General features: G+C 38.4%; 1 protein-coding gene and 1 long non-coding RNA gene across 5 annotated transcripts in view; one reads left to right on the top strand and one right to left on the bottom strand.

Moving 5' to 3' along the window:
- Positions 1–25,236, bottom strand: part of LOC309501911 (NACHT, LRR and PYD domains-containing protein 12-like) — a 175,077-nt gene that overhangs the window by 83,550 nt on the left and 66,291 nt on the right. For both annotated transcript variants that reach the window (XM_082174171.1, XM_082174172.1), the window contains one exon: positions 12,931–13,104. In XM_082174171.1, the coding sequence (XP_082030297.1) occupies positions 12,931–13,104 (174 nt within the window). The remainder of the gene's footprint in view (positions 1–12,930; positions 13,105–25,236) is intronic.
- Positions 1,305–4,779, top strand: LOC309502039. Of its 3 annotated transcripts, none has more exons than XR_014207077.1 (7): positions 1,305–1,393; positions 1,774–1,811; positions 1,990–2,060; positions 2,335–2,390; positions 2,668–2,708; positions 3,104–3,214; positions 3,797–4,779. It is a non-coding gene; the product is annotated as an uncharacterized lncRNA (long non-coding RNA). The 3 variants fall into 3 exon arrangements; XR_014207078.1 differs by having other exon boundaries at positions 2,632–2,708; XR_014207076.1 differs by lacking the exon at positions 1,774–1,811 and having other exon boundaries at positions 2,632–2,708.

The following is a 25,236-nucleotide window of genomic DNA, read 5'->3' as shown; positions in this document are numbered from 1 at the left end:
CAGTGAAGTCCATTCTGAAACGCGTCCGAAAATGAACAATAACTGAGCGAATACCCAGCAAACACAGAACGTTCCCCTAACGTTCCCGTTTGGTTCCCATTTGGTTATTTTTTTGGGAACCAAACAAGAACGTTCTGGGAACGTTCCCTGTAGGTTATTTTTAGGATCTATGTTTATAACATTAAGGGAACGTTCCCAGAACGTTCCCTGTAGGTTATTTTTAGGTTTAAATTTATAACCTAAAGAGAACGTTCTGGGAACATTCCCTGTAGGTTATTTTTAGGATCTATTTTTATAACTTTAAGGGAACGTTCCCAGAACGTTCCCTGTAGGTTATTTTTAGGTTTAATTTTATAACCTAAAGAGAACGTTCTGGGAACGTTCCCTGTAGGTTATTTTTAGGTTCTATCTGCATAACTTTAAGAGAACGTTCCCAGAACGTTCCCTGTAGGTTATTTTTAGGTTTAATTTTATAACCTAAAGAGAACGTTCTGGGAACGTTCCCTGCAGGTTATTTTTAAGTTCTATTTTTATAACTTTTTATAACCTCCAAATCCGAGACCATGGTCCTCAGTCGGAAAAGGGTGGTTTGCCCACGCAGGTTGGTTCAGTTCCTGCCTCAAGTGGAGGAGTTTATCTTGGGGTCTTGTTCGCGAGTGAGGGAAGGATGGAACGGGAGATTGACAGACGGATCGTTGCAGCTTCTGCAGTAATGCGGTCGATGTACCGGTCTGTCGTGGTGACGTCCAACCAAGTTTTATAACTTTAAGGGAACGTTCCAAGAACGTTCCCTGTAGGTCATTTTTAGGTTTAATTTATAACCTAAAGAGAACATTCCCTGTAAGTTATTTTTAGGTTCTATTTTTCTTAAACCAATTGAATGGTTTGCAATGTGTTGTGCTTTAACACCATTTATCAAATGCTTAATTACATGACCATTATCAGGCAGTAGATAATGCCTAAGTAATCAATAACTTTGCTCATTGGTAGGCAGTCTTTTTTAGTTAATTATTATTAGGTTTTATTTTTATAACCTAAAGAGAACGTTCTGGGAACGTTCTCTGCAGGTTATTATTTTAATATCACTTAACAGGCAGATTACCAACTGACAACGTCGTCAGTACAGTCCCCTAAGGTTATAAGATAACCAACAACGTTCAGATCTATTCGCAATAACTTTTTATTAATGATATTTTAAATTATGTTATACATTTTAATTCTATATGTTTATTTAAATGCTGCGTGACTTTGAAGTGTTTTAATGCGCATGCGCGGAATCAAACACTGGAGCGCGCACGTGTGCTGCGCAAGGGCAGATGGAAACCAGAAACGTCATCAACAACTGACAAACAACAAAACTCCCGTCTGTCGCTGTTGGTTTCACTGCTTTCAGGTAAGTTTAGTCAACAAAATCTCACAAATAATACAAACAAACGTCCCTGACACATTTCTTACGTGTAATTGACACGCTTCTGTTGAATATTTACTTTAAAGAAATGGTTTTGTGTCTTTGAAAAAGTCCGTTAGCATCTAAGCTAACCGGTTTCAGAAGAGAACGTTAGGCCTAAGTTACGTTAAGTTAAGGTCTTATTTATGAAAGTTTGGGTTTTTAAACACATATTTAGTGTAGATAACAGTTTTTTTTATAGTTTTGCTGGTAATTTGTCAATGGGTGATTGGAAGTAAGCTAATTTATTTAACCTAAAAGAATGCACTGTATTGTTAACTTAATCAGTGACGTCACTTACCAATATTGCTAAAATGTGATTTCAGAATAGCGAGAGAGAAAAAAAAATCCTCTACAACAAGGGGTGAGTTATTGTTTAATCATGATAATAATTCCATATGCATTTATTTCACAATATATTATCTTAAGATTTTTATATATTTATCTTTTCTGCATTTCACCTCTGTTCTAGCTTGGTTCCTTTTATTAAACCAATCCCATGTAATATTGTTGGCTCTGTGACAAATAGCTTATGTTCCTAGATCATCATGCTGTGATGGCCTGCTGCACCCCCTGTCCAAGACAATCTCCACGGCTATGAACCATATGACTAGTAAGCAAAACCACCTCAAACATACAGTGCACTACTGTTCAAAGGTTTGGGGTCTGTAAGATTTATGCTTTTGAAATAAGTCTCACATTTTAAAATCATTAACCCCAGGGTTTTTCAGTGAGATTGTCCTTGAGAAGCCTGTAGGCTAAATAATCAGCTAAATAATAGGCGACTAATACAATATTATAATGGTCATAGTTATAATAATAATTCATTTAACTATTATGATAACATGATATCCTGATCATTAGTATATTTTATTTTATTTCTTTAGGTCTGTTTTGAATTATGTTGGCCAATGAGACTGACACCATACTGTCCAACTCAAAGGTATTTATGTATTTGTATGTTTTTTTTTATTGATCAATACTGAAATTCTTTGTACTTTTAAATGCTGAATGTGGTTCAGGGGGTCGACAAATTTAGGCAGTTATTTTTCACAGATATCTTGGGCAGCTGTGGCTCATACTCTTAGCCTTTAAAAATGTTTGAATTGATATCCCCAATGCAATATCAGGGGGTAAATATATCATTAGAGTTCTTAAAGTTATGGCTTTGCTCTTGTTACCAGATATAATCCCTATTGTTTGGCCCTGTGATTCTTCAGGACAAGACCTTGATGCCATCCATAGTCAGTAGATGAAGAAGGTAAGTTTAGCCCATCTTGTCAAAATGCCCATCTTGGTGAGTTTCCTCGTAAACAGTCTTGTGTGTTTTAAACAGAAAGAAAACAGATGCGTGTCATTTATATTAGGTCTGCGCATTCGTCTTAAAGGGACAGTAGCCTAACGTACCCGCAGCTGTTTGTGTCGCCAATGGTGATCAAAAGAGAAAATGACTTGTAGCTTTAGCAAAGATACATTTAATTAATTTATAGTTATTTTATTTTTACAGTGAAGACTTATTTTACATTTTGATAATTCAATTTCTGTACCTGATGTTTTCAGATTTAACTGAAAAACATAATGCACTGCTTATTTCAACTGTGTTTTTCTTCTATTGTATTTATCTATGCTTGTTATCTATTGTAATTTTCTATGCAGGTTCACTCCTCTACAAAATCCCCCCAATAGGGGTTATGCGGAGCGCCCAGCGGTCGAACCGGAAAGAGGTCTAAGCATTTCCGCTTTTCACTTCCGTACACATCTGCAGCGGTAGGTGATCTCGGTTTACTGTTAATTTTCGCTTATTACACTAAAAGTCTTATTTCTGTTTTAATTAAAATGTCACGAATGCTAAAATATCAGAAAAGGGAACATCCGAACAGCAGTTTTTGTTGTGTGCCGATCTGCTCTATGTCGGGGAAAATGAGTAGTACAGAAGTACAAATGGGTTCTGTACTCATAAAGTGACATCAACATTCGCGTCAGCAGTAGCATTAGCCATCAGGCAAGTGTTATTTAAATAAACTCCTGATTTTACTTACAAACTTTCCAATGCCTGGTTTAATGAGTACAGAACCTATTTGTACTACTGTAGAAGTTTGGTGCCATTCTGGGCATTATTAGTGGGGTAATTTACGAGATACAAACCTGGAGCCGTTAGCGCATGCACTAAACCATACGGCTGATATCTCTAAATAAACTCTACATTTTTCAATATTGTGCAGCCCTAATATTGAGCATATCTTAAAGTGAACTTGGGATGATAATTTGTGATACCAGATGAGATGTATGTATGATAGATTTTGAACTGTAATATATATATATTTTTTTTCATGTTTTCTGGGATCCCAGCGGAAGGCATCAAGGCATCAGATGTTGGCCTGGACAGATGTTCCTGTAAACTACACCGACCTTTGCTTTTGCACGGATGGCTGATTATTACCATGTTCTGTGAGGGCATCATTATAGCAAAACTGAGCACCTGTGACAGTGGAATTTGTAGGTGTAAAGTCACAGATAAAAGAAAAAAAATTGATAGTAGTTTCAAACTTTTTTTCTCTTTCTCTCTCATAAACAACACAGCAGTTACAGGTTTTCACATTCTTCATTGGAGGTGAGACTTATACGTTATATGTAGAGCGAATTCGCAGGTCAGAGTTCACTAGACTTGAATATTATTTTCTCTGTTTTTTATTTGACTTCAGAGTTGAAAGTGGGCTTAAAGGGTACATAGGCTTAATGGATATCCTTACCCTAAAACATTCCTTTTTTGATTTGTAGTCTGAAATAATAAATAGTGCAATATAAATAAATGCAATGTAGTGTTTTCAAATATATAAATTTTTCTATACACATTGATGCTGAAATATCTGAATAAATACACGATACCAGCAGTGCTCGTGCTCTCATATCTCCTACAGCTTGTGACACACAATCCCACCTCACTCTTTTCATTTGCTCCGGATGAATATTAATGCCATTACAGGGCTTGAATTTTGGCATGGGATTGTGTGTACATGTAACGCGTTGTCTTTTTATTTTCTTGTTAAATTTGCAGATGGTTTTGGGAGTTTAAATGTTTTGAGCGGAGTGAAGATTGGCACATTCATGTATATTGTATATAAATGAAGACTTTTTCAATTTTGTTCTAAGTTATAGGCTACAGTTTGCAAAAAGATAGTTTTAATTAAAATGTTTGTGCAGTTTTATTTATTGAAATATTTTCATGTTTGAAATATTAAATGTAAATTACTGTTCCTGAATACATTTTGCTAACGCTGTTTTTGATGACTTATTTTAGGTTGATAATTAAACAATGAATCAACAAAAACATGGATTGTGTGCTGATTTATTTATTTAATACAAACTGATTGATTTACTTATTAATGATAGTTTCTGTAAATTCAATTTATTGTAATAATATATTCATAGGATTTTAAGTGTTTGAACAATAAACAATGTAGATTATGTTGTTTGTAGACCTATAATTTGTGTACAGGCATATCAGGATGTGTAGACGTTAGGAGAACCTTCCGGGAACGTTCCGAGAACCTTCCGAGAACCTTACGGGAACGTTCCGAGAACCTTCCGGGAACGTTCCGAGGACCTTCCGGGAACGTTCCGAGAACCTTCTGGGAACGTTCCGAGAACCTTCCGGGAACGTTCCGGGAACGTTCCCCTAACCTATAGGGAACGTTCTATTAACGTAAAGAAAACTTTCCTGGCTAACCAATAGGGAACGTTCTTGGGAACGTTCCGGGAACGTTCTGGGAACCAAAAACTAACGTTCCCAGAACGTTCCCAGAACGTAAAATTGTTAGCTGGGTACTCAGTCAAACAGGCATACAGACACACAGGCATGAAGCTTGAATTTTCTTCTTTTAAATGAAGTAATTTATATAAAAAACAAATATTCTCATCTTGTGAAATCTGTATTAAAAGAGAGCGATTCCAGTCGAGCTCATCTCATCTCATTACGTTATAATCGGCCACGCCCACGGAGAGCGCGCGCTATTCAAACGCAAATGACTGAGGCGATCCCATACAAACTGTGAACGCCCACATATCAGCTCGAGAAAACACATCAAGTTTATTCAGATCATTGTACTTGTCTACACTGTCTCGCAGCGCTGTGAGGAATAATAATAATGGAAAACTTACCTCAGAAGTGCTGGTATTTCGAGGAGCAACGGATGGAATAATGTAGTAAGTTTTTTTTTTCATTCTCAAGTAAATCGCGTTTCTGTGTGAATGAATGAACGGCAGAGATGCGCTGTTTACCACAACTCACAAAAAGACGGTTTAAATTTGAATTGCGTTTCTGTGTGTGAATAAATGATCTGCTTTTAGCAAACTATTTTGCTATACTGAGTAAAATCGATTGAAATATGTTGAAATAAAATGTATTTGTATAAGCAACGTATTAAACTGCAAATTAACATTTATATTCCTTATAATAAAAACGAAAGACCTATGTTACAGACATATGAAAGACAACATTTCGTTGATTAGTTTTGGATAGATTACACATTTTTACTGTAAAATATCTGCCACCTCAAATATGTTTGCCAATTTTTGCTAATATGTTAAATATAGTATGTTTTGTCAATGTAGGCTATATTCGAAGTTTGAAATATGTATGATAAAATGTATACTTTAGTTTTTACAAAGAAAGATTACACTTCAATTGTTGTTGTAATTGTAACCTTTTTAATAAAAAAATATATATTTACAAGGTAGATGTAAACAAATTTTAAAAGGTAAATATAAGCATTTTCTTTAAATAATTTTTATTGTGTTTTATTATTGACAAATTTGGGGAGAGGATACATATTCCAAAACTGAAAATACAGTATGAGAATTAACTGCACAATTAATAGACATGTTTTCCTTGGATATTATACAATTTGCAAGCAAAATTTGTTAAAAAAAAAAAAATTGACATGCTTCCAACTGTGAACCAATTTGGTAGAATATATATATATATATATATACTGTATATATATTGCTCTTGCATTCTTTCTTGTGGCTATAGGTGACACACCTGAATGAATGGCTCATTAAGTATGCGGGCCCCATTGTCTCCTGAGGTGTGAACCACTACATATGCATGATGCTGTTGAATGGTTGACGCCCCTTGCGCATATTGTCTTTACAAACAAAAAGTGTTTTACAAGATTTAAATCAATGTATTGTGTTATGTGAATGATAAGGGCAGGATGATTTTCACATCATTTTGAAGAAAAAACTCTAGGCAAAGACATCAATTAGTCAAAAGTCTTATTGACACGTATTTAGTATGTGTTTTGTGGCCTTATTTCAGAAACTTTAGTTTTTAGTTTTTTCAATAACCATGCATAAACATTATTCTCTCAAAAATACAAACATGTACATGCATGTTGCTCACATATTATGGTAGTCCTGTTTGTGCTAAATAGAGTGTAATTATACCTTTGCCATTAATATGTTTATAAGCAACTGAAAAAAGCACAAATGTCAGGGCATGTCAGAACATCTCAAGGACCCCAAAAACCCCTCAGACCCCAGAGGGTTAATGTGAAGTATAGAATACTCTTTCAAGTAGCCTATAGAAATTAGTACAAAACTAATTATGAAAGTTTCCTTTATTTTTCAGTGCATTTGTTTTACAATATATGACTATTACTATCATGGGATTAATATTATAACTATTATTATGTAGGCCTAGTAGTAATGTAGACAGACACTGTAACTAAAATAATTTTTCTTTGTTTAATTTTCACCAGATTGATGAATTTAACATTAAAAAGCACTATATACAGTATATATACATATCATATATATATATATATCAAGTTGATTGGATTGGATTTTTTGCTGCCGCATCCTTCTCACCTTTTTTACCCCTGACCTGTTTTCATGCCTGCAATATATTGTCTTATCTGAATGAGCAGTCAGGGTGATTTTCACATAGTTTTGGAGCAAATATTCTAGGCTATGTCATACAATTTTCAAAAGTCTTGTGAAGAAATAATCAGTATGGGTTTCATGGCCTTATTTCAGTGACAATTTTTTTTTGTCTTTTCACAAACCACGCATAAATGTCATTATCTCAAAACTACAAACTTTTACATACATGCTGCTGATATATTATTGTAGCAGAGTTTGTGCTAAATACAGTGTAATTAGACTTTAGCCATGAAATGTCACTAGTAACAGAAAAAAACACAAATGTCAGAGCATGTCAGAACACCTCCAGGGCCAGAAAACAGCTCAGACCTCAGAGGGTTAACCCTCTGAGGTCGAGAAACGCGCCGACGCGTTTTGCTGGATTTCTTTCACATAGCAGCAACATAAACTTAAATTACTCCGTCATTTATGGTTATACAGAAAAAAGAAATATAAAAAAATAATCTGTGATATTTCTACTTTTGTATGTGTCCACTTACAATCAAATCAAAACATTGTGCTTTTGTAAAATAAAGAAAATAAACAGGGTGTGCGTTCTGCCTCTCCGTCGCGGTGAACTTTTTTTTCTTGAGCACGTCTATAAACTGAAACAAAACTCAGCGAATCCTTCTCACACATTTATGAGCCATATACCTTTATACACATTTAAGTGTGTACTTTTAAATGATCGGATTCAAACTGCAAACAAATATTCTCTGTTTAAAGACTCGCTCTACTATGCTTCTCTCACAGGAGTGTGTGTTGTTGAGTCTCACAGGAGTGTGTGTTGTTGAGTCTCACAGGAGTGTGTGTTGTTGAGTCTCACAGGTTCAGTTCAGACTCTATAAAGCATCAGTGTGTGTTCAGCATGTTATAGACTCGCTCTACTATGCTTCTCTCACAGGAGTGTGTGTTGTTGAGTCTCACAGGAGTGTGTGTTGTTGAGTCTCACAGGAGTGTGTGTTGTTGAGTCTCACAGGAGTGTGTGTTGTTGAGTCTCACAGGAGTGTGTGTTGTTGAGTCTCACAGGAGTGTGTGTTGTTGAGTCTCACAGGAGTGTGTGTTGTTGAGTCTCACAGGAGTGTGTGTTGTTGAGTCTCACAGGAGTGTGTGTTGTTGAGTCTCACAGGAGTGTGTGTTGTTGAGTCTCACAGGAGTGTGTGTTGTTGAGTCTCACAGGAGTGTGTGTTGTTGAGTCTCACAGGAGTGTGTGTTGTTGAGTCTCACAGGAGTGTGTGTTGTTGAGTCTCGCAGGAGTGTGTGTTGTTGAGTCTCGCAGGAGTGTGTGTTGTTGAGTCTCACAGGAGTGTGTGTTGTTGAGTCTCACAGGAGTGTGTGTTGTTGAGTCTCACAGGTTCAGTTCAGACTCTATAAAGCATCAGTGTGTGTTCAGCATGTTAAAGACTCGCTCTACTATGCTTCTCTCACAGGAGTGTGTGTTGTTGAGTCTCACAGGTTCAGTTCAGACTCTATAAAGCATCAGTGTGTGTTCAGCATGTTATAGACTCGCTCTACTATGCTTCTCTCACAGGAGTGTGTGTTGTTGAGTCTCACAGGAGTGTGTGTTGTTGAGTCTCACAGGAGTGTGTGTTGTTGAGTCTCACAGGTTCAGTTCAGACTCTATAAAGCATCAGTGTGTGTTCAGCATGTTAAAGACTCACTCTACTATGCTTCTCTCACAGGAGTGTGTGTTGTTGAGTCTCACAGGAGTGTGTGTTGTTGAGTCTCACAGGAGTGTGTGTTGTTGAGTCTCACAGGAGTGTGTGTTGTTGAGTCTCACAGGAGTGTGTGTTGTTGAGTCTCACAGGTTCAGTTCAGACTCTATAAAGCATCAGTGTGTGTTCAGCATGTTAAAGACTCGCTCTACTATGCTTCTCTCACAGGAGTGTGTGTTGTTGAGTCTCACAGGAGTGTGTGTTGTTGAGTCTCACAGGAGTGTGTGTTGTTGAGTCTCACAGGAGTGTGTGTTGTTGAGTCTCACAGGAGTGTGTGTTGTTGAGTCTCACAGGAGTGTGTGTTGTTGAGTCTCACAGGAGTGTGTGTTGTTGAGTCTCACAGGAGTGTGTGTTGTTGAGTCTCGCAGGAGTGTGTGTTGTTGAGTCTCACAGGAGTGTGTGTTGTTGAGTCTCGCAGGAGTGTGTGTTGTTGAGTCTCGCAGGAGTGTGTGTTGTTGAGTCTCACAGGAGTGTGTGTTGTTGAGTCTCACAGGAGTGTGTGTTGTTGAGTCTGACTGCAGTGATGAGGGACATGATGGACGGCAGAGACAGGTGAAGGTGGGAACGGTGGTCAGCTGATTCATCAGAATAAACACACAGAATGAGAACCGCTGTGTTGAGATGGCAGTGAGATGTGGGGTTCACCGCCTGGAAATATGAGATTGTTAGAACAATAAGTTTGAATAAAGCTTTGTTTGGTGTGTTTGTTGACTTGTACATGCATTTGTTTATGGACACTTTTACTCATTTATTCATGTTTCTTATTGTCAGTAAATAAAATATAATTATTTCATTAATTTATGCATTAATTCATTGCTAGACAGAAAATTGAGATGTTCACTGCATTTATTTAGTGTGTATTCATGCATATCTGTGTCATATGACAAAACACATGACATTTTGTTTCTTTTACTGAAATATATAATTTTCAGTTAAAAAAGTAATATAATTAAGTATTGGTCAGCATTCATCATTATAATTGTGTGTAAGTGTTGGGGTGGGCTAGCAATGCAATTCTTTCTGGGGTAATCTTTATTTTTAAGGAGGGATATTTACATTTTTGGAGTATAAAATCATCAGTTTTCTCCAAAGGCGAGATCATCAGCCGCCCGTCTCCTCTGTGCAGACATTACACACATTACACACGCTGAGGAGAACTGTTCTAGGCTGTCCAGTTAATGATGTTATCAAGTGTTAGTGCACCTGTCACTTATAACTTATAGTTACATACAAGATCAGGGAAAGATTCCAGTTCTTTAACAATGAACAATAATAATGACAAAAAACTAAACAAAATAAGAAAACATAAATATCATGGGTTTGCATCATAGTATGAGATTATATACACAGGGGAAAAGCACAATTACAAGGTTAAATATATTTGAATAATTTATCATAAAAAAAAAAAGGTTATTATTTCTAAACCTCAGGGATGAAACGAGTTAAACATAAATGAGATTTAAGCCACTTTTGCTTGTGGGTGAAACATTTTGCATTTAAAATAAAGAAATTAACAACATATTCAAGAGATGACGATTTGGGGTTTTTATAATAAAAAATTATATCTTTAAGGATAAAACTGTGGGTCACATTAAAGGGTTAAAATATAAGAACTTAAATCAACCCTAAATGTATTGGTTATACTACAATCACAAAATAAATGGGCACTTGATTCTTCAACAAAACCACAAAATGATCAAGTTTCATCAATATCAGGATATTTACAGATAGATGAATTAAAGCTGTCACTCATATCTTTTAAGTTGTTGCGCTTGTGATAACGTTGTAGGTCACATGATAACGTCAACATGGCGGATGATGTACGGCTCGCATTCATACTTAACACGATCAGGCTGTATAGTACCTACTCTTTTAGCACTCGTTATGCAAGTACTTATTGAAATTAAGGACCTACTCAGTGAATATGCGGTTTTGAACACAGCCAGGGTGTAGCAAACACACTCACAGTCCTTTTACACAACAGTTAGTTAGTCATGTGACAATCACCTGATTATGTAATGTAGAATAGTCACAAGAGAGAAGAGATTGTTAGATAAATATAGAGGACATATCTCACCAGAAAAATACACAACACAACATTATGTAAAAAAAACAACTATATATATATATATATATATATATATATATATATATAACAGGTCAGAGTCATAAATGTATTTTTATATAAGACATGTTCCCAATTCCAAAACTTGGATTTCACACAAAACAAAATAGATATTTATAATAATGAATTATTATATTAATTATTATAAATAATTATTATACATCCTAAACCAACATTGATCATTCAATATCACGTTTCTAATACGCATGCTAACACACACGCTGCTTTATTTAATTGTGAAGTCTGAGTCTCTTCCACCTTTATGAAACACATTTACACATTTATTTCTCCTCATAGACAGTAGTGAGACTCTTCTGTGGATCACCTGATGGTTTCTGCTCCTCTCATGATCATTTCACACTACGATATAACACATCTATCAGAGTTTGGTGATCGATCTTAATTTATCAAAGATGTTTGGTGATCGATCTTCATCTACACTGTAAAGTGGAACAGAAGAGAAAACAATCAGTGTTCAGTGGAACAAAGTGCAAATTATTATATTTCAATTACTGTTTTTTTGTTGTTGTAAAAATAAGTTAAATTGAATTCCTGTAATCAGATTAATTACTGACTCTACATGATGTTGCATAGATATTTGTGTTTTATAATATAATAGATGTAAAGCATGAATCATGTTCATATGTTTGTGTGTGTGTGTGTGTGTGTGTGTGTGTGTGTGTGTGTGTGTGTGTGTGTGTGTGTGTGTGTGTGTGTGTGTGTGTGTGTGTGTGTCGGTGCGACTCCTATTGAAAATAAAGGAGAAACTAATGAGTGTACGGCGTATGGAATAAACCACAGGGAGCAAATACAAATGTTATTTTGAGTTCAAACACAAACCTTTAGTTAAAGCCGTTTGTCCTCTAGTTTAAACATGTTTGTAGGCTCTTAGTAAATAACTGAGAGTAAAGTAAGTGTAAAGTAGTGTGACGTGTTGCTTGTCACAGTAAAAACACACTAGAGACAGAGACATTTCTCATGTGAGCTGGACGCTGTGAGCTGAAGCTGGAACTGCACTGATTTTAGCAGGAGTGCAGCGTTTTCCTACAATCTGATCAAGTCTGTTTTCACACTGAAATGATTCACTTCTACTGACACAGTTAATAAAGCAGGTGTTGATGTATAAAGCTGTGACAGTGAGCTTTTGTTCTCTTTCCTCCTTTGTGTTAAACATTTCAATAACTTCACATTTTGTTCTCACACAAACCCTTTGTTGCAATAAAGCTTAATGATAATTTCCTTTCACAAATGTTTGAAAGGTTTGTTCACATATCAGAGGTAAATGAAGATCTCTTTAATATCTCAGTGATGTTTCCTCACCTCAGGACACAGTTTGAGTCTTGTAGCTCGTCTCTGAGCCGCTGTTTTGAGTCTCCTATCTCATTGCCTCTCAGATCAAGCTCTTTTAAAAACTGCAGTGCTTTTGAGTTAGTCAGAGACTGAGTTAAAGAAGAAACATCTGTAATGCCACAGCCATATAGACTAGAAAGACACAAACAGAGGAAGAGAGATTATCTTACAAACACATCATGAATGTGAAGAATTTTACACAAATATAATGTGAACTCAGACTCACTCTGAGATATTGAGTATAAAGTGTTTTAGTTTAAAAAACCCAGAAAGTGCACTGCTATAAACACTGAAACATAAGCCCTGCTGTCTTCAGATAAATAAACTTCAGTCACACTGTAATTGCTGTACAGTATAATGATACTAACTGTAGTTTCTCCAGCTTGAATTGTGGGTTCATCAGTAGATCACTGAGGTTTTTCACTCCAGAGTCTCCTAGTTTATTCCCTCTCAGGTCCAGCTCTCTCAGGTGTGACGGGTTTGATTTCAGAGCTGAAGTCAGGATGAGACTCTGTTTCTCTGTAATACTGCATCTATACAGACTGAAGACAGAGAAATAACAATAGTTCACATCTATGATGATCATCTTATTGAAGAGCTACAGCAGCATTTAGTTTCCAATAGTCTGTTTTGAAACCCAGTCACACTAGTTCTGTGTGCTGGAAGACACTGTTTCTTCTCTTCTGTTTCTTACTCTGTTTCTCTGTAATACTGCATCCACTCAGACTGAAGACAGAAAGAGAAAATGACTCAGATCTATGATGATCAACTAACGTGTTCAGCTTCATCCATCAGACTTTTGCTGACAAATAAACAGGGATATCAAGGTAAAGGTAACATGGAGAAGGACTACACATTGTTCATTTAAATATACTACCAACATTGTAACAATAAAAAGGTTGAAATTGTTGATGTATTTATGTTTACACATTCATTTAATTTAATTTTTAAAGGGTCATGAAACCCCAAAACACATTTTTTGATGACGTGACCTTTCCAACGTGATGATGTAATACGTGGCACATCTCAGAGATGGTACAAGACGGACATTTGTGGTTAAAAAGTATATATATATATAAACCAAAATACAGTGAATAGCCTTCTTGGTGCGCCTACTTTTGAAAGTCAACATTTAGATTATGTGAACAAAGTGAAATGCATTATAAAGGTCTAGGTCACTTTGGAATAAATCACAACGTGTTTCATGATAAAAACGTGACTTTAGTTTACAGTCCGGAAAATACAGTAGGTTATAGTAAATTATTTCACGGACCCCCTGGCACTTGAGAACTGAAAGCCTCATAAGAAAGCCCTGTCGAGGCTCTTCCCCGGTGCGGGTCGTGTCGAGCCATTAGTCTGGGTGTTTGATGAGAAAAAGATGAAATGTAGTAGTTGCTATAAACGCGTTCAGAATCCGCACAACTGCAGCAGCGGAGGACTCTTATTCTGCTGAGCGGAGCTGAGGAAGAACTGATGACGGGACAGTTTGATCTTCGGCTGACAAATCAGAGGAAAGGAGCGTTTCATTCCCGCCTACGTGTAGAAATCGAACATTCAAGCTGTTTATAAATGTTTCTACCTGAGAACGAAAAATCAAGCTGAATACGTGTGTTTAGTTTTATTGAAAAAATAAAAAAACGAATAAAAAAGGAAGTGTTTTCTCGTTTCTCAACTTTCAATATTAAATCAAAAAACGAATGAACGCAACTTACACGGTCCGTGTATCATCTGATCATTTCATTTCCTGTTTGGAATGGAATAACGAGAAATGAAAAGACGGATCGTTTATTCGTTGTTTCGTTTAGTTTAATAAACAGAAAATGAGATTTCGGCTCGATTTCTCATTTTTCGTTTGTGGTTTAGAAATCGGTTTATGGCTTTGATATTTCGTTTGCACATGTGGGCGGCGCTGAAACGCCCCTTTCATCTGATTGGTCAAACCGCTATGTGTGTGTGTTATGTGTGTGCGTCTCTGTTATGTGTGCGTCTCTGTTATGTGTGCGTCTCTGTTATGTGTGTGTGTGTCTGTTATGTGTGTGTGTCTCTTATGTGTGCGTCTCTGTTATGTGTGTGTCTGTTATGTGTGTGTGTCTGTTATGTGTGTGTGTCTGTTATGTGTGTGTGTCTGTTATGTGTGTGTCTCTGTTATGTGTGTGTGTGTCTGTTATGTGTGTGTGTCTCTTATGTGTGTGTCTCTGTTATGTGTGTGTCTGTTATGTGTGTGTGTCTGTTATGTGTGTGTGTCTGTTATGTGTGTGTGTCTGTTATGTGTGTGTCTCTGTTATGTGTGTGTGTGTCTGTTATGTGTGTGTGTCTGTTATGTGTGTGTGTCTGTTATGTGTGTGTCTGTGTTATGTGTGTGTCTCTGTTTATGTGTGTGTCTCTGTTATGTGTGTGTCTGTTATGTGTGTGTCTCTGTTATGTGTGTGTCTCTGTTATGTGTGTGTGTGTGTGTGTGTGTGTGTGTCTCTGTTATGTGTGTGTGTGTCTGTTATGTGTGTGTGTGTCTCTTATGTGTGCGTCTCTGTTATGTGTGTGTGTGTGTGTGTGTGTCTCTGTTATGTGTGTGTGTGTGTGTCTGTTATGTGTGTGTGTCTCTTATGTGTGCGTCTCTGTTATGTGTGTGTGTCTGTTATGTGTGTGTGTCTGTTATGTGTGTGTGTCTGTTATGTGTGTGTGTCTGTTATGTGTGTGTCTGTGTTATGTGTGTGTCTCTGTTTATGTGTGTGTCTGTTATGTGTGTGTCTGTTATGTGTGTGTCTGTTATGTGTGTGTCTCTGTTATGTGTGTGTGTCTGTTATGTGTGTGTGTCTGTTATGTGTGTGTGTCTGTTATGTGTGTGTCTCTGTTATGTGTGTGTCTCTGTTATGTGTGTGTCTCTGTTATGTGTGTGTGTCTGTTATGTGTGTGTGTCTGTTATGTGTGTGTCTCTGTTATGTGTGTGTCTCTGTTATGTGTGTGTGTCTGTTATGTGTGTGTGTCTGTTATGTGTGTGTGTCTGTTATGTGTGTGTCTCTGTTATGTGTGTGTCTGTTATGTGTGTGTGTCTGTTATGTGTGTGTCTGTGTTATGTGTGTGTCTCTGTTATGTGTGTGTCTCTGTTATGTGTGTGTGTCTGTTATGTGTGTGTCTGTGTTATGTGTGTGTCTCTGTTATGTGTGTGTCTGTTATGTGTGTGTGTGTCTCTGTTATGTGTGTGTCTCTGTTATGTGTGTGTCTCTGTTATGTGTGTGTCTCTGTTATGTGTGTGTGTCTGTTATGTGTGTGTCTCTGTTATGTGTGTGTGTCTGTTATGTGTGTGTGTCTGTTATGTGTGTGTCTGTGTTATGTGTGTGTCTCTGTTATGTGTGTGTCTCTGTTATGTGTGTGTGTCTGTTATGTGTGTGTCTGTTATGTGTGTGTGTGTCTGTTATGTGTGTGTGTGTCTGTTATGTGTGTGTCTCTGTTATGTGTGTGTCTCTGTTATGTGTGTGTCTCTGTTATGTGTGTGTGTCTGTTATGTGTGTGTCTCTGTTATGTGTGTCTCTGTTATGTGTGTGTCTATGTTATGTGTGTGTCTGTGTTATGTGTGTGTCTGTGTTATGTGTGTGTCTCTGTTATGTGTGTGTGTCTGTGTTATGTGTGCGTCTCTGTTATGTGTGTGTCTCTGTTATGTGTGTCTCTGTTATGTGTGTGTCTCTGTTATGTGTGTGTGTCTGTTATGTGTGTGTCTCTGTTATGTGTGTCTCTGTTATGTGTGTGTCTCTGTTATGTGTGTGTCTCTGTTATGTGTGTGTCTCTGTTATGTGTGTGTCTCTGTTATGTGTGTGTCTCTGTTATGTGTGTGTCTGTGTTATGTGTGTGTCTGTGTTATGTGTGTGTCTGTGTTATGTGTGTGTCTCTGTTATGTGTGTGTCTCTGTTATGTGTGTGTCTGTGTTATGTGTGTGTCTCTGTTATGTGTGTGTCTCTGTTATGTGTGTGTCTGTGTTATGTGTGTGTCTGTGTTATGTGTGTGTCTCTGTTATGTGTGTGTCTCTGTTATGTGTGTGTGTGTCTGTTATGTGTGTGTCTCTGTTATGTGTGTGTCTGTGTTATGTGTGTGTGTCTGTTATGTGTGTGTGTGTGTTATGTGTGTGTCTCTGTTATGTGTGTGTCTGTGTTATGTGTGTGTCTCTGTTATGTGTGTGTCTGTGTTATGTGTGTGTCTGTGTTATGTGTGTGTCTCTGTTATGTGTGTGTCTCTGTTATGTGTGTGTCTCTGTTATGTGTGTGTCTCTGTTATGTGTGTGTCTGTGTTATGTGTGTGTCTCTGTTATGTGTGTGTCTCTGTTATGTGTGTGTCTGTTATGTGTGTGTCTCTGTTATGTGTGTGTCTGTTTTGTGTGTGTCTGTTATGTGTGTGTGTGTGTGTTATGTGTGTGTCTCTGTTATGTGTGTGTCTGTGTTATGTGTGTGTCTCTGTTATGTGTGTGTCTGTGTTATGTGTGTGTCTGTGTTATGTGTGTGTCTCTGTTATGTGTGTGTCTCTGTTATGTGTGTGTCTGTTATGTGTGTGTCTCTGTTATGTGTGTGTCTCTGTTATGTGTGTGTCTCTGTTATGTGTGTGTCTGTTATGTGTGTGTCTCTGTTATGTGTGTGTCTCTGTTATGTGTGTGTCTGTTATGTGTGTGTGTTATGTGTGTGTCTCTGTTATGTGTGTGTCTGTGTTATGTGTGTGTCTCTGTTATGTGTGTGTCTCTGTTATGTGTGTGTCTGTTATGTGTGTGTCTCTGTTATGTGTGTGTCTCTGTTATGTGTGTGTCTCTGTTATGTGTGTGTCTGTTTTGTGTGTGTCTCTGTTATGTGTGTGTGTCTGTTATGTGTGTGTCTGTTATGTGTGTGTGTGTGTGTGTGTCTGTTGTGTGTGTGTCTGTTATGTGTGTGTGTCTGTTATGTGTGTGTCTGTTATGTGTGTGTCTCTGTTATGTGTGTGTCTGTGTTATGTGTGTGTCTCTGTTATGTGTGTGTGTCTGTTATGTGTGTGTCTCTGTTATGTGTGTGTGTCTCTGTTATGTGTGTGTCTCTGTTATGTGTGTGTCTCTGTTATGTGTGTGTGTCTGTTATGTGTGTGTCTCTGTTATGTGTGTGTCTCTGTTATGTGTGTGTCTGTTATGTGTGCGTCTCTGTTATGTGTGTGTCTCTGTTATGTGTGTGTCTCTGTTATGTGTGTGTCTCTGTTATGTGTGTGTGTCTGTTATGTGTGCGTCTCTGTTATGTGTGTGTGTCTGTTATGTGTGTGTCTGTTATGTGTGCGTCTCTGTTATGTGTGTGTCTCTGTTATGTGTGTGTGTCTGTTATGTGTGTGTCTCTGTTATGTGTGTGTCTCTGTTATGTGTGTGTGTCTGTTATGTGTGTGTCTGTTATGTGTGCGTCTCTGTTATGTGTGTGTCTCTGTTATGTGTGTGTGTCTGTTATGTGTGTGTGTCTGTTATGTGTGTGTGTCTGTTATGTGTGTGTCTGTGTTATGTGTGTGTCTCTGTTATGTGTGTGTCTCTGTTATGTGTGTGTCTGTTATGTGTGTGTCTGTTATGTGTGTGTCTCTGTTATGTGTGTGTGTCTGTTATGTGTGTGTGTCTGTTATGTGTGTGTGTCTGTTATGTGTGTGTCTCTGTTATGTGTGTGTCTCTGTTATGTGTGTGTCTCTGTTATGTGTGTGTGTCTGTTATGTGTGTGTGTCTGTTATGTGTGTGTGTCTGTTATGTGTGTGTCTCTGTTATGTGTGTGTCTGTTATGTGTGTGTGTCTGTTATGTGTGTGTCTGTGTTATGTGTGTGTCTCTGTTATGTGTGTGTCTCTGTTATGTGTGTGTGTCTGTTATGTGTGTGTCTCTGTTATGTGTGTGTCTCTGTTATGTGTGTGTCTGTTATGTGTGTGTGTCTCTGTTATGTGTGTGTCTCTGTTATGTGTGTGTCTCTGTTATGTGTGTGTCTCTGTTATGTGTGTGTGTCTGTTATGTGTGTGTCTCTGTTATGTGTGTGTGTCTGTTATGTGTGTGTGTCTGTTATGTGTGTGTCTGTGTTATGTGTGTGTCTCTGTTATGTGTGTGTCTCTGTTATGTGTGTGTCTCTGTTATGTGTGTGTCTGTGTTATGTGTGTGTCTCTGTTATGTGTGTGTCTCTGTTATGTGTGTGTCTCTGTTATGTGTGTGTCTCTGTTATGTGTGTGTGTCTGTTATGTGTGTGTCTCTGTTATGTGTGTCTCTGTTATGTGTGTGTCTCTGTTATGTGTGTGTCTGTGTTATGTGTGTGTCTGTGTTATGTGTGTGTCTCTGTTATGTGTGTGTGTCTGTGTTATGTGTGTGTCTCTGTTATGTGTGTGTCTCTGTTATGTGTGTCTCTGTTATGTGTGTGTCTCTGTTATGTGTGTGTGTCTGTTATGTGTGTGTCTCTGTTATGTGTGTCTCTGTTATGTGTGTGTCTCTGTTATGTGTGTGTCTCTGTTATGTGTGTGTCTCTGTTATGTGTGTGTCTCTGTTATGTGTGTGTCTCTGTTATGTGTGTGTCTGTGTTATGTGTGTGTCTGTGTTATGTGTGTGTCTGTGTTATGTGTGTGTCTCTGTTATGTGTGTGTCTCTGTTATGTGTGTGTCTGTGTTATGTGTGTGTCTCTGTTATGTGTGTGTCTCTGTTATGTGTGTGTCTGTGTTATGTGTGTGTCTGTGTTATGTGTGTGTCTCTGTTATGTGTGTGTCTCTGTTATGTGTGTGTGTGTGTCTGTTATGTGTGTGTCTCTGTTATGTGTGTGTCTGTGTTATGTGTGTGTGTCTGTTATGTGTGTGTGTGTGTTATGTGTGTGTCTCTGTTATGTGTGTGTCTGTGTTATGTGTGTGTCTCTGTTATGTGTGTGTCTGTGTTATGTGTGTGTCTGTGTTATGTGTGTGTCTCTGTTATGTGTGTGTCTCTGTTATGTGTGTGTGTGTGTCTGTTATGTGTGTGTCTCTGTTATGTGTGTGTCTGTGTTATGTGTGTGTGTCTGTTATGTGTGTGTGTGTGTTTATGTGTGTGTCTCTGTTATGTGTGTGTCTGTGTTATGTGTGTGTCTCTGTTATGTGTGTGTCTGTGTTATGTGTGTGTCTGTGTTATGTGTGTGTCTCTGTTATGTGTGTGTCTGTGTTATGTGTGTGTCTCTGTTATGTGTGTGTCTCTGTTATGTGTGTGTCTGTTATGTGTGTGTCTCTGTTATGTGTGTGTCTGTTATGTGTGTGTCTGTTATGTGTGTGTGTCTGTGTTATGTGTGTGTCTCTGTTATGTGTGTGTCTGTGTTATGTGTGTGTCTCTGTTATGTGTGTGTCTGTGTTATGTGTGTGTCTCTGTTATGTGTGTGTCTCTGTTATGTGTGTGTCTCTGTTATGTGTGTGTCTCTGTTATGTGTGTGTCTCTGTTATGTGTGTGTCTCTGTTATGTGTGTGTCTGTTATGTGTGTGTCTCTGTTATGTGTGTGTCTGTTATGTGTGTGTCTCTGTTATGTGTGTGTCTCTGTTATGTGTGTGTCTCTGTTATGTGTGTGTCTCTGTTATGTGTGTGTCTCTGTTATGTGTGTGTCTTGTTATGTGTGTGTCTCTGTTATGTGTGTGTCTGTTATGTGTGTGTCTCTGTTATGTGTGTGTCTCTGTTATGTGTGTGTCTCTGTTATGTGTGTGTCTTGTTATGTGTGTGTCTCTGTTATGTGTGTGTCTCTGTTATGTGTGTGTCTGTTATGTGTGTGTCTCTGTTATGTGTGTGTCTGTTATGTGTGTGTCTCTGTTATGTGTGTGTCTCTGTTATGTGTGTGTCTCTGTTATGTGTGTGTCTGTTATGTGTGTGTCTCTGTTATGTGTGTGTCTGTTATGTGTGTGTCTGTTATGTGTGTGTGTGTGTCTGTTGTGTGTCTCTGTTATGTGTGTGTCTCTGTTATGTGTGTGTCTGTTATGTGTGTGTCTCTGTTATGTGTGTGTCTCTGTTATGTGTGTGTCTCTGTTATGTGTGTGTCTCTGTTATGTGTGTGTCTCTGTTATGTGTGTGTCTCTGTTATGTGTGTGTCTCTGTTATGTGTGTGTCTCTGTTATGTGTGTGTCTGTTATGTGTGTGTCTCTGTTATGTGTGTGTCTCTGTTATGTGTGTGTCTGTTATGTGTGTGTCTCTGTTATGTGTGTGTCTCTGTTATGTGTGTGTCTCTGTTATGTGTGTGTCTCTGTTATGTGTGTGTCTGTTATGTGTGTGTCTCTGTTATGTGTGTGTCTCTGTTATGTGTGTGTCTGTATGTGTGTCTCTGTTATGTGTGTGTCTCTGTTATGTGTGTGTGTCTGTTATGTGTGTGTCTCTGTTATGTGTGTGTCTCTGTTATGTGTGTGTCTCTGTTATGTGTGTGTCTGTTATGTGTGTGTCTCTGTTATGTGTGTGTCTCTGTTATGTGTGTGTCTGTTATGTGTGTGTCTGTTATGTGTGTGTCTGTTATGTGTGTGTCTGTTATGTGTGTGTCTCTGTTATGTGTGTGTCTCTGTTATGTGTGTGTCTCTGTTATGTGTGTGTCTCTGTTATGTGTGTGTCTCTGTTATGTGTGTGTCTGTTATGTGTGTGTCTGTTATGTGTGCGTCTCTGTTATGTGTGTGTCTCTGTTATGTGTGTGTCTCTGTTATGTGTGTGTCTGTTATGTGTGTGTCTCTGTTATGTGTGTGTCTCTGTTATGTGTGTGTCTCTGTTATGTGTGTGTCTCTGTTATGTGTGTGTCTCTGTTATGTGTGTGTGTCTGTTATGTGTGTGTCTGTTATGTGTGCGTCTCTGTTATGTGTGTGTCTCTGTTATGTGTGTGTCTGTTATGTGTGTGTCTCTGTTATGTGTGTGTCTGTTATGTGTGTGTCTGTTATGTGTGTGTCTGTTATGTGTGTGTCTCTGTTATGTGTGTGTCTCTGTTATGTGTGTGTCTCTGTTATGTGTGTGTCTGTTATGTGTGTGTCTGTTATGTGTGTGTCTGTTATGTGTGTGTCTGTTATGTGTGTGTCTCTGTTATGTGTGTGTCTCTGTTATGTGTGTGTCTCTGTTATGTGTGTGTCTCTGTTATGTGTGTGTCTCTGTTATGTGTGTGTCTCTGTTATGTGTGTGTCTGTTATGTGTGTGTCTCTGTTATGTGTGTGTCTCTGTTATGTGTGTGTCTCTGTTATGTGTGTGTCTGTTATGTGTGTGTCTCTGTTATGTGTGTGTCTGTTATGTGTGTGTCTCTGTTATGTGTGTGTCTCTGTTATGTGTGTGTCTCTGTTATGTGTGTGTGTCTGTTATGTGTGTGTCTGTATGTGTGTGTCTGTTATGTGTGTGTCTGTTATGTGTGTGTCTCTGTTATGTGTGTGTCTCTGTTATGTGTGTGTCTATGTTATGTGTGTGTGTCTGTTATGTGTGTGTCTCTGTTATGTGTGTGTCTCTGTTATGTGTGTGTCTATGTGTGTGGTCTCTGTTATGTGTGCGTCTCTGTTATGTGTGTGTCTCTGTATGTGTGTCTGTGTGTGTCTCTGTTATGTGTGTGTCTGTATGTGTGTGTCTGTATGTGTGTCTCTGTTATGTGTGTGTCTTGTTTGTGTGTGTCTCTGTATGTGTGTGTCTGTTATGTGTGTGTCTGTTATGTGTGTGTCTCTGTGTTATGTGTGTGTGTCTGTTATGTGTGTGTCTCTGTTATGTGTGTGTCTGTTATGTGTGGTGTCTGTATGTGTGTGTCTGTATGTGTGGTCTGTTATGTGTGTGTCTCTGTTATGTGTGTGTCTCTGTTATGTGTGTGTGTCTGTTATGTGTGTGTCTGTTATGTGTGTGTCTGTTATGTGTGTGTGTCTGTTATGTGTGTGTCTCTGTTATGTGTGTGTCTGTTATGTGTGTGTCTGTTATGTGTGTGTCTGTTATGTGTGTGTGTCTGTTATGTGTGTGTCTGTTATGTGTGTGTCTCTGTTATGTGTGTGTGTCTCTGTTATGTGTGTGTCTCTGTTATGTGTTGTGCTCTGTTATGTGTGTGTCTGTTATGTGTGTGTCTGTCTGTCTGTTATGTGTGTGTCTGTTATGTGTGTGTCTCTGTTATGTGTGTGTCTCTGTTATGTGTGTGTGTCTGTTATGTGTGTGTGTCTGTTATGTGTGTGTCTCTGTTATGTGTGTGTCTCTGTTATGTGTGTGTCTGTTATGTGTGTGTCTCTGTTATGTGTGTGTCTGTTATGTGTGTGCGTCTCTGTTATGTGTGTGTCTCTGTTATGTGTGTGTCTGTTATGTGTGGTCTCTGTTATGTGTGTGTGTCTGTTATGTGTGTGTCTCTGTTATGTGTGTGTGTCTGTTATGTGTGCTGTCTGTTATGTGTGTGCGTCTCTGTTATGTGTGTGTCTGTTATGTGTGGTCTGTTATGTGTGTGTCTCTGTTATGTGTGTGTCTGTTATGTGTGTGTCTCTGTTATGTGTGTGTCTGTTATGTGGTGTGTCTGTTATGTGTGTGTCTGTTATGTGTGTGTGTCTCTGTTATGTGTGTGTCTGTTATGTGTGGTCTCTGTTATGTGTGTGTCTGTTATGTGTGTGTGTCTGTTATGTGTGTGTCTGTTATGTGTGTGTCTGTTATGTGTGGTGTCTGTTATGTGTGTGTCTCTGTTATGTGTGTGTCTCTGTTATGTGTGTGTCTCTGTTATGTGTGTGTCTCTGTTATGTGTGTGTGTCTGTTATGTGTGGTCTCTGTTATGTGTGTGTCTCTGTTATGTGTGTGTCTCTGTTATGTGTGTGTGTCTGTTATGTGTGTGTCTGTTATGTGTGTGTCTGTTATGTGTGTGTCTCTGTTATGTGTGTGTCTCTGTTATGTGTGTGTCTCTGTTATGTGTGTGTCTGTTATGTGTGTGTCTGTTATGTGTGTGTGTCTGTTATGTGTGTGTCTGTTATGTGTGTGTCTCTGTTATGTGTGTGTCTCTGTTATGTGTGCGTCTCTGTTATGTGTGTGTCTCTGTTATGTGTGTGTCTGTTATGTGTGGTCTCTGTTATGTGTGCGTCTCTGTTATGTGTGTGTGTCTGTTATGTGTGTGTCTCTGTTATGTGTGTGTCTCTGTTATGTGTGTGTGTCTGTTATGTGTGTGTCTCTGTTATGTGTGTGTCTGTTATGTGTGTGTCTCTGTTATGTGTGTGTGTCTGTTATGTGTGCGTCTCTGTTATGTGTGTGTCTCTGTTATGTGTGTGTCTCTGTTATGTGTGTGTCTCTGTTATGTGTGTGTCTGTTATGTGTGTGTCTGTTATGTGTGTGTGTCTGTTATGTGTGTGTCTCTGTTATGTGTGTGTCTCTGTTATGTGTGTGTCTGTTATGTGTGTGTCTGTTATGTGTGTGTGTCTGTTATGTGTGTGTCTGTTATGTGTGTGTCTCTGTTATGTGTGTGTCTCTGTTATGTGTGTGTCTGTTATGTGTGTGTCTGTTATGTGTGTGTGCTCTGTTATGTGTGTGTCTGTTATGTGTGTGTCTCTGTTATGTGTGTGTCTCTGTTATGTGGTGTGTCTGTTATGTGTGTGTCTGTTATGTGTGTGTCTGTTATGTGTGTGTCTCTGTTATGTGTGTGTCTCTGTTATGTGTGTGTCTGTTATGTGTGTGTCTCTGTTATGTGTGTGTGTCTGTTATGTGTGTGTGTCTGTTATGTGTGTGTCTCTGTTATGTGTGTGTCTGTTATGTGTGTGTCTGTTATGTGTGTGTCTGTTATGTGTGTGTCTCTGTTATGTGTGTGTCTCTGTTATGTGTGTGTCTGTTATGTGTGCGTCTCTGTTATGTGTGTGTCTCTGTTATGTGTGTGTCTCTGTTATGTGTGTGTGTCTGTTATGTGTGTGTCTGTTATGTGTGTGCGTCTCTGTTATGTGTGTGTCTGTTATGTGTGTGTGTCTCTGTTATGTGTGTGTCTCTGTTATGTGTGTGTCTGTTATGTGTGTGTCTCTGTTATGTGTGTGTCTGTTATGTGTGTGTGTCTGTTATGTGTGTGTCTGTTATGTGTGTGTCTCTGTTATGTGTGTGTCTGTTATGTGTGTCTCTGTTATGTGTGTGTGTCTGTTATGTGTGTGTCTGTTATGTGTGTGTCTCTGTTATGTGTGTGTGCTCTGTTATGTGTGTGTGTCTGTTATGTGTGTGTCTGTTATGTGTGTGCGTCTCTGTTATGTGTGTGTGTCTGTTATGTGTGTGTCTGTTATGTGTGTGTCTCTGTTATGTGTGTGTCTGTTATGTGTGTGTCTGTTATGTGTGCGTCTGTTATGTGTGTGTCTGTTATGTGTGTGTCTCTGTTATGTGTGTGTGTCTGTTATGTGTGTCTGTGTGTCTCTGTTATGTGTGTGTCTGTTATGTGTGTGTCTCTGTTATGTGTGTGTCTGTTATGTGTGTCTGTTATGTGTGTGTGTCTGTTATGTGTGTGTCTCTGTTATGTGTGTGTCTCTGTTATGTGTGTGTCTGTTATGTGTGTCTGTTATGTGTGTGTCTGTTATGTGTGTGTCTGTTATGTGTGTCGTCTGTTATGTGTGTGTTCTGTTATGTGTGTGTCTGTTATGTGTGTGTCTCTGTTATGTGTGTGTCTGTTATGTGTGTCTGTCTGTATGTGTGTGTCTGTTATGTGTGTGTCTGTTATGTGTGTGTCTCTGTTATGTGTGTGTCGTTCTGTTATGTGTGTGTGTCTGTTATGTGTGTGTCCTGTTATGTGTGTGTCTGTTATGT

Source organism: Leuciscus leuciscus, assembly GCF_965113295.1.
Source record: "Leuciscus leuciscus genome assembly, chromosome: 6".
Lineage (NCBI taxonomy): Eukaryota > Metazoa > Chordata > Actinopteri > Cypriniformes > Leuciscidae > Leuciscus > Leuciscus leuciscus.
Note: the sequence above shows the minus strand (reverse complement) of the source record. Positions and strands in the feature narration are given on the sequence as shown.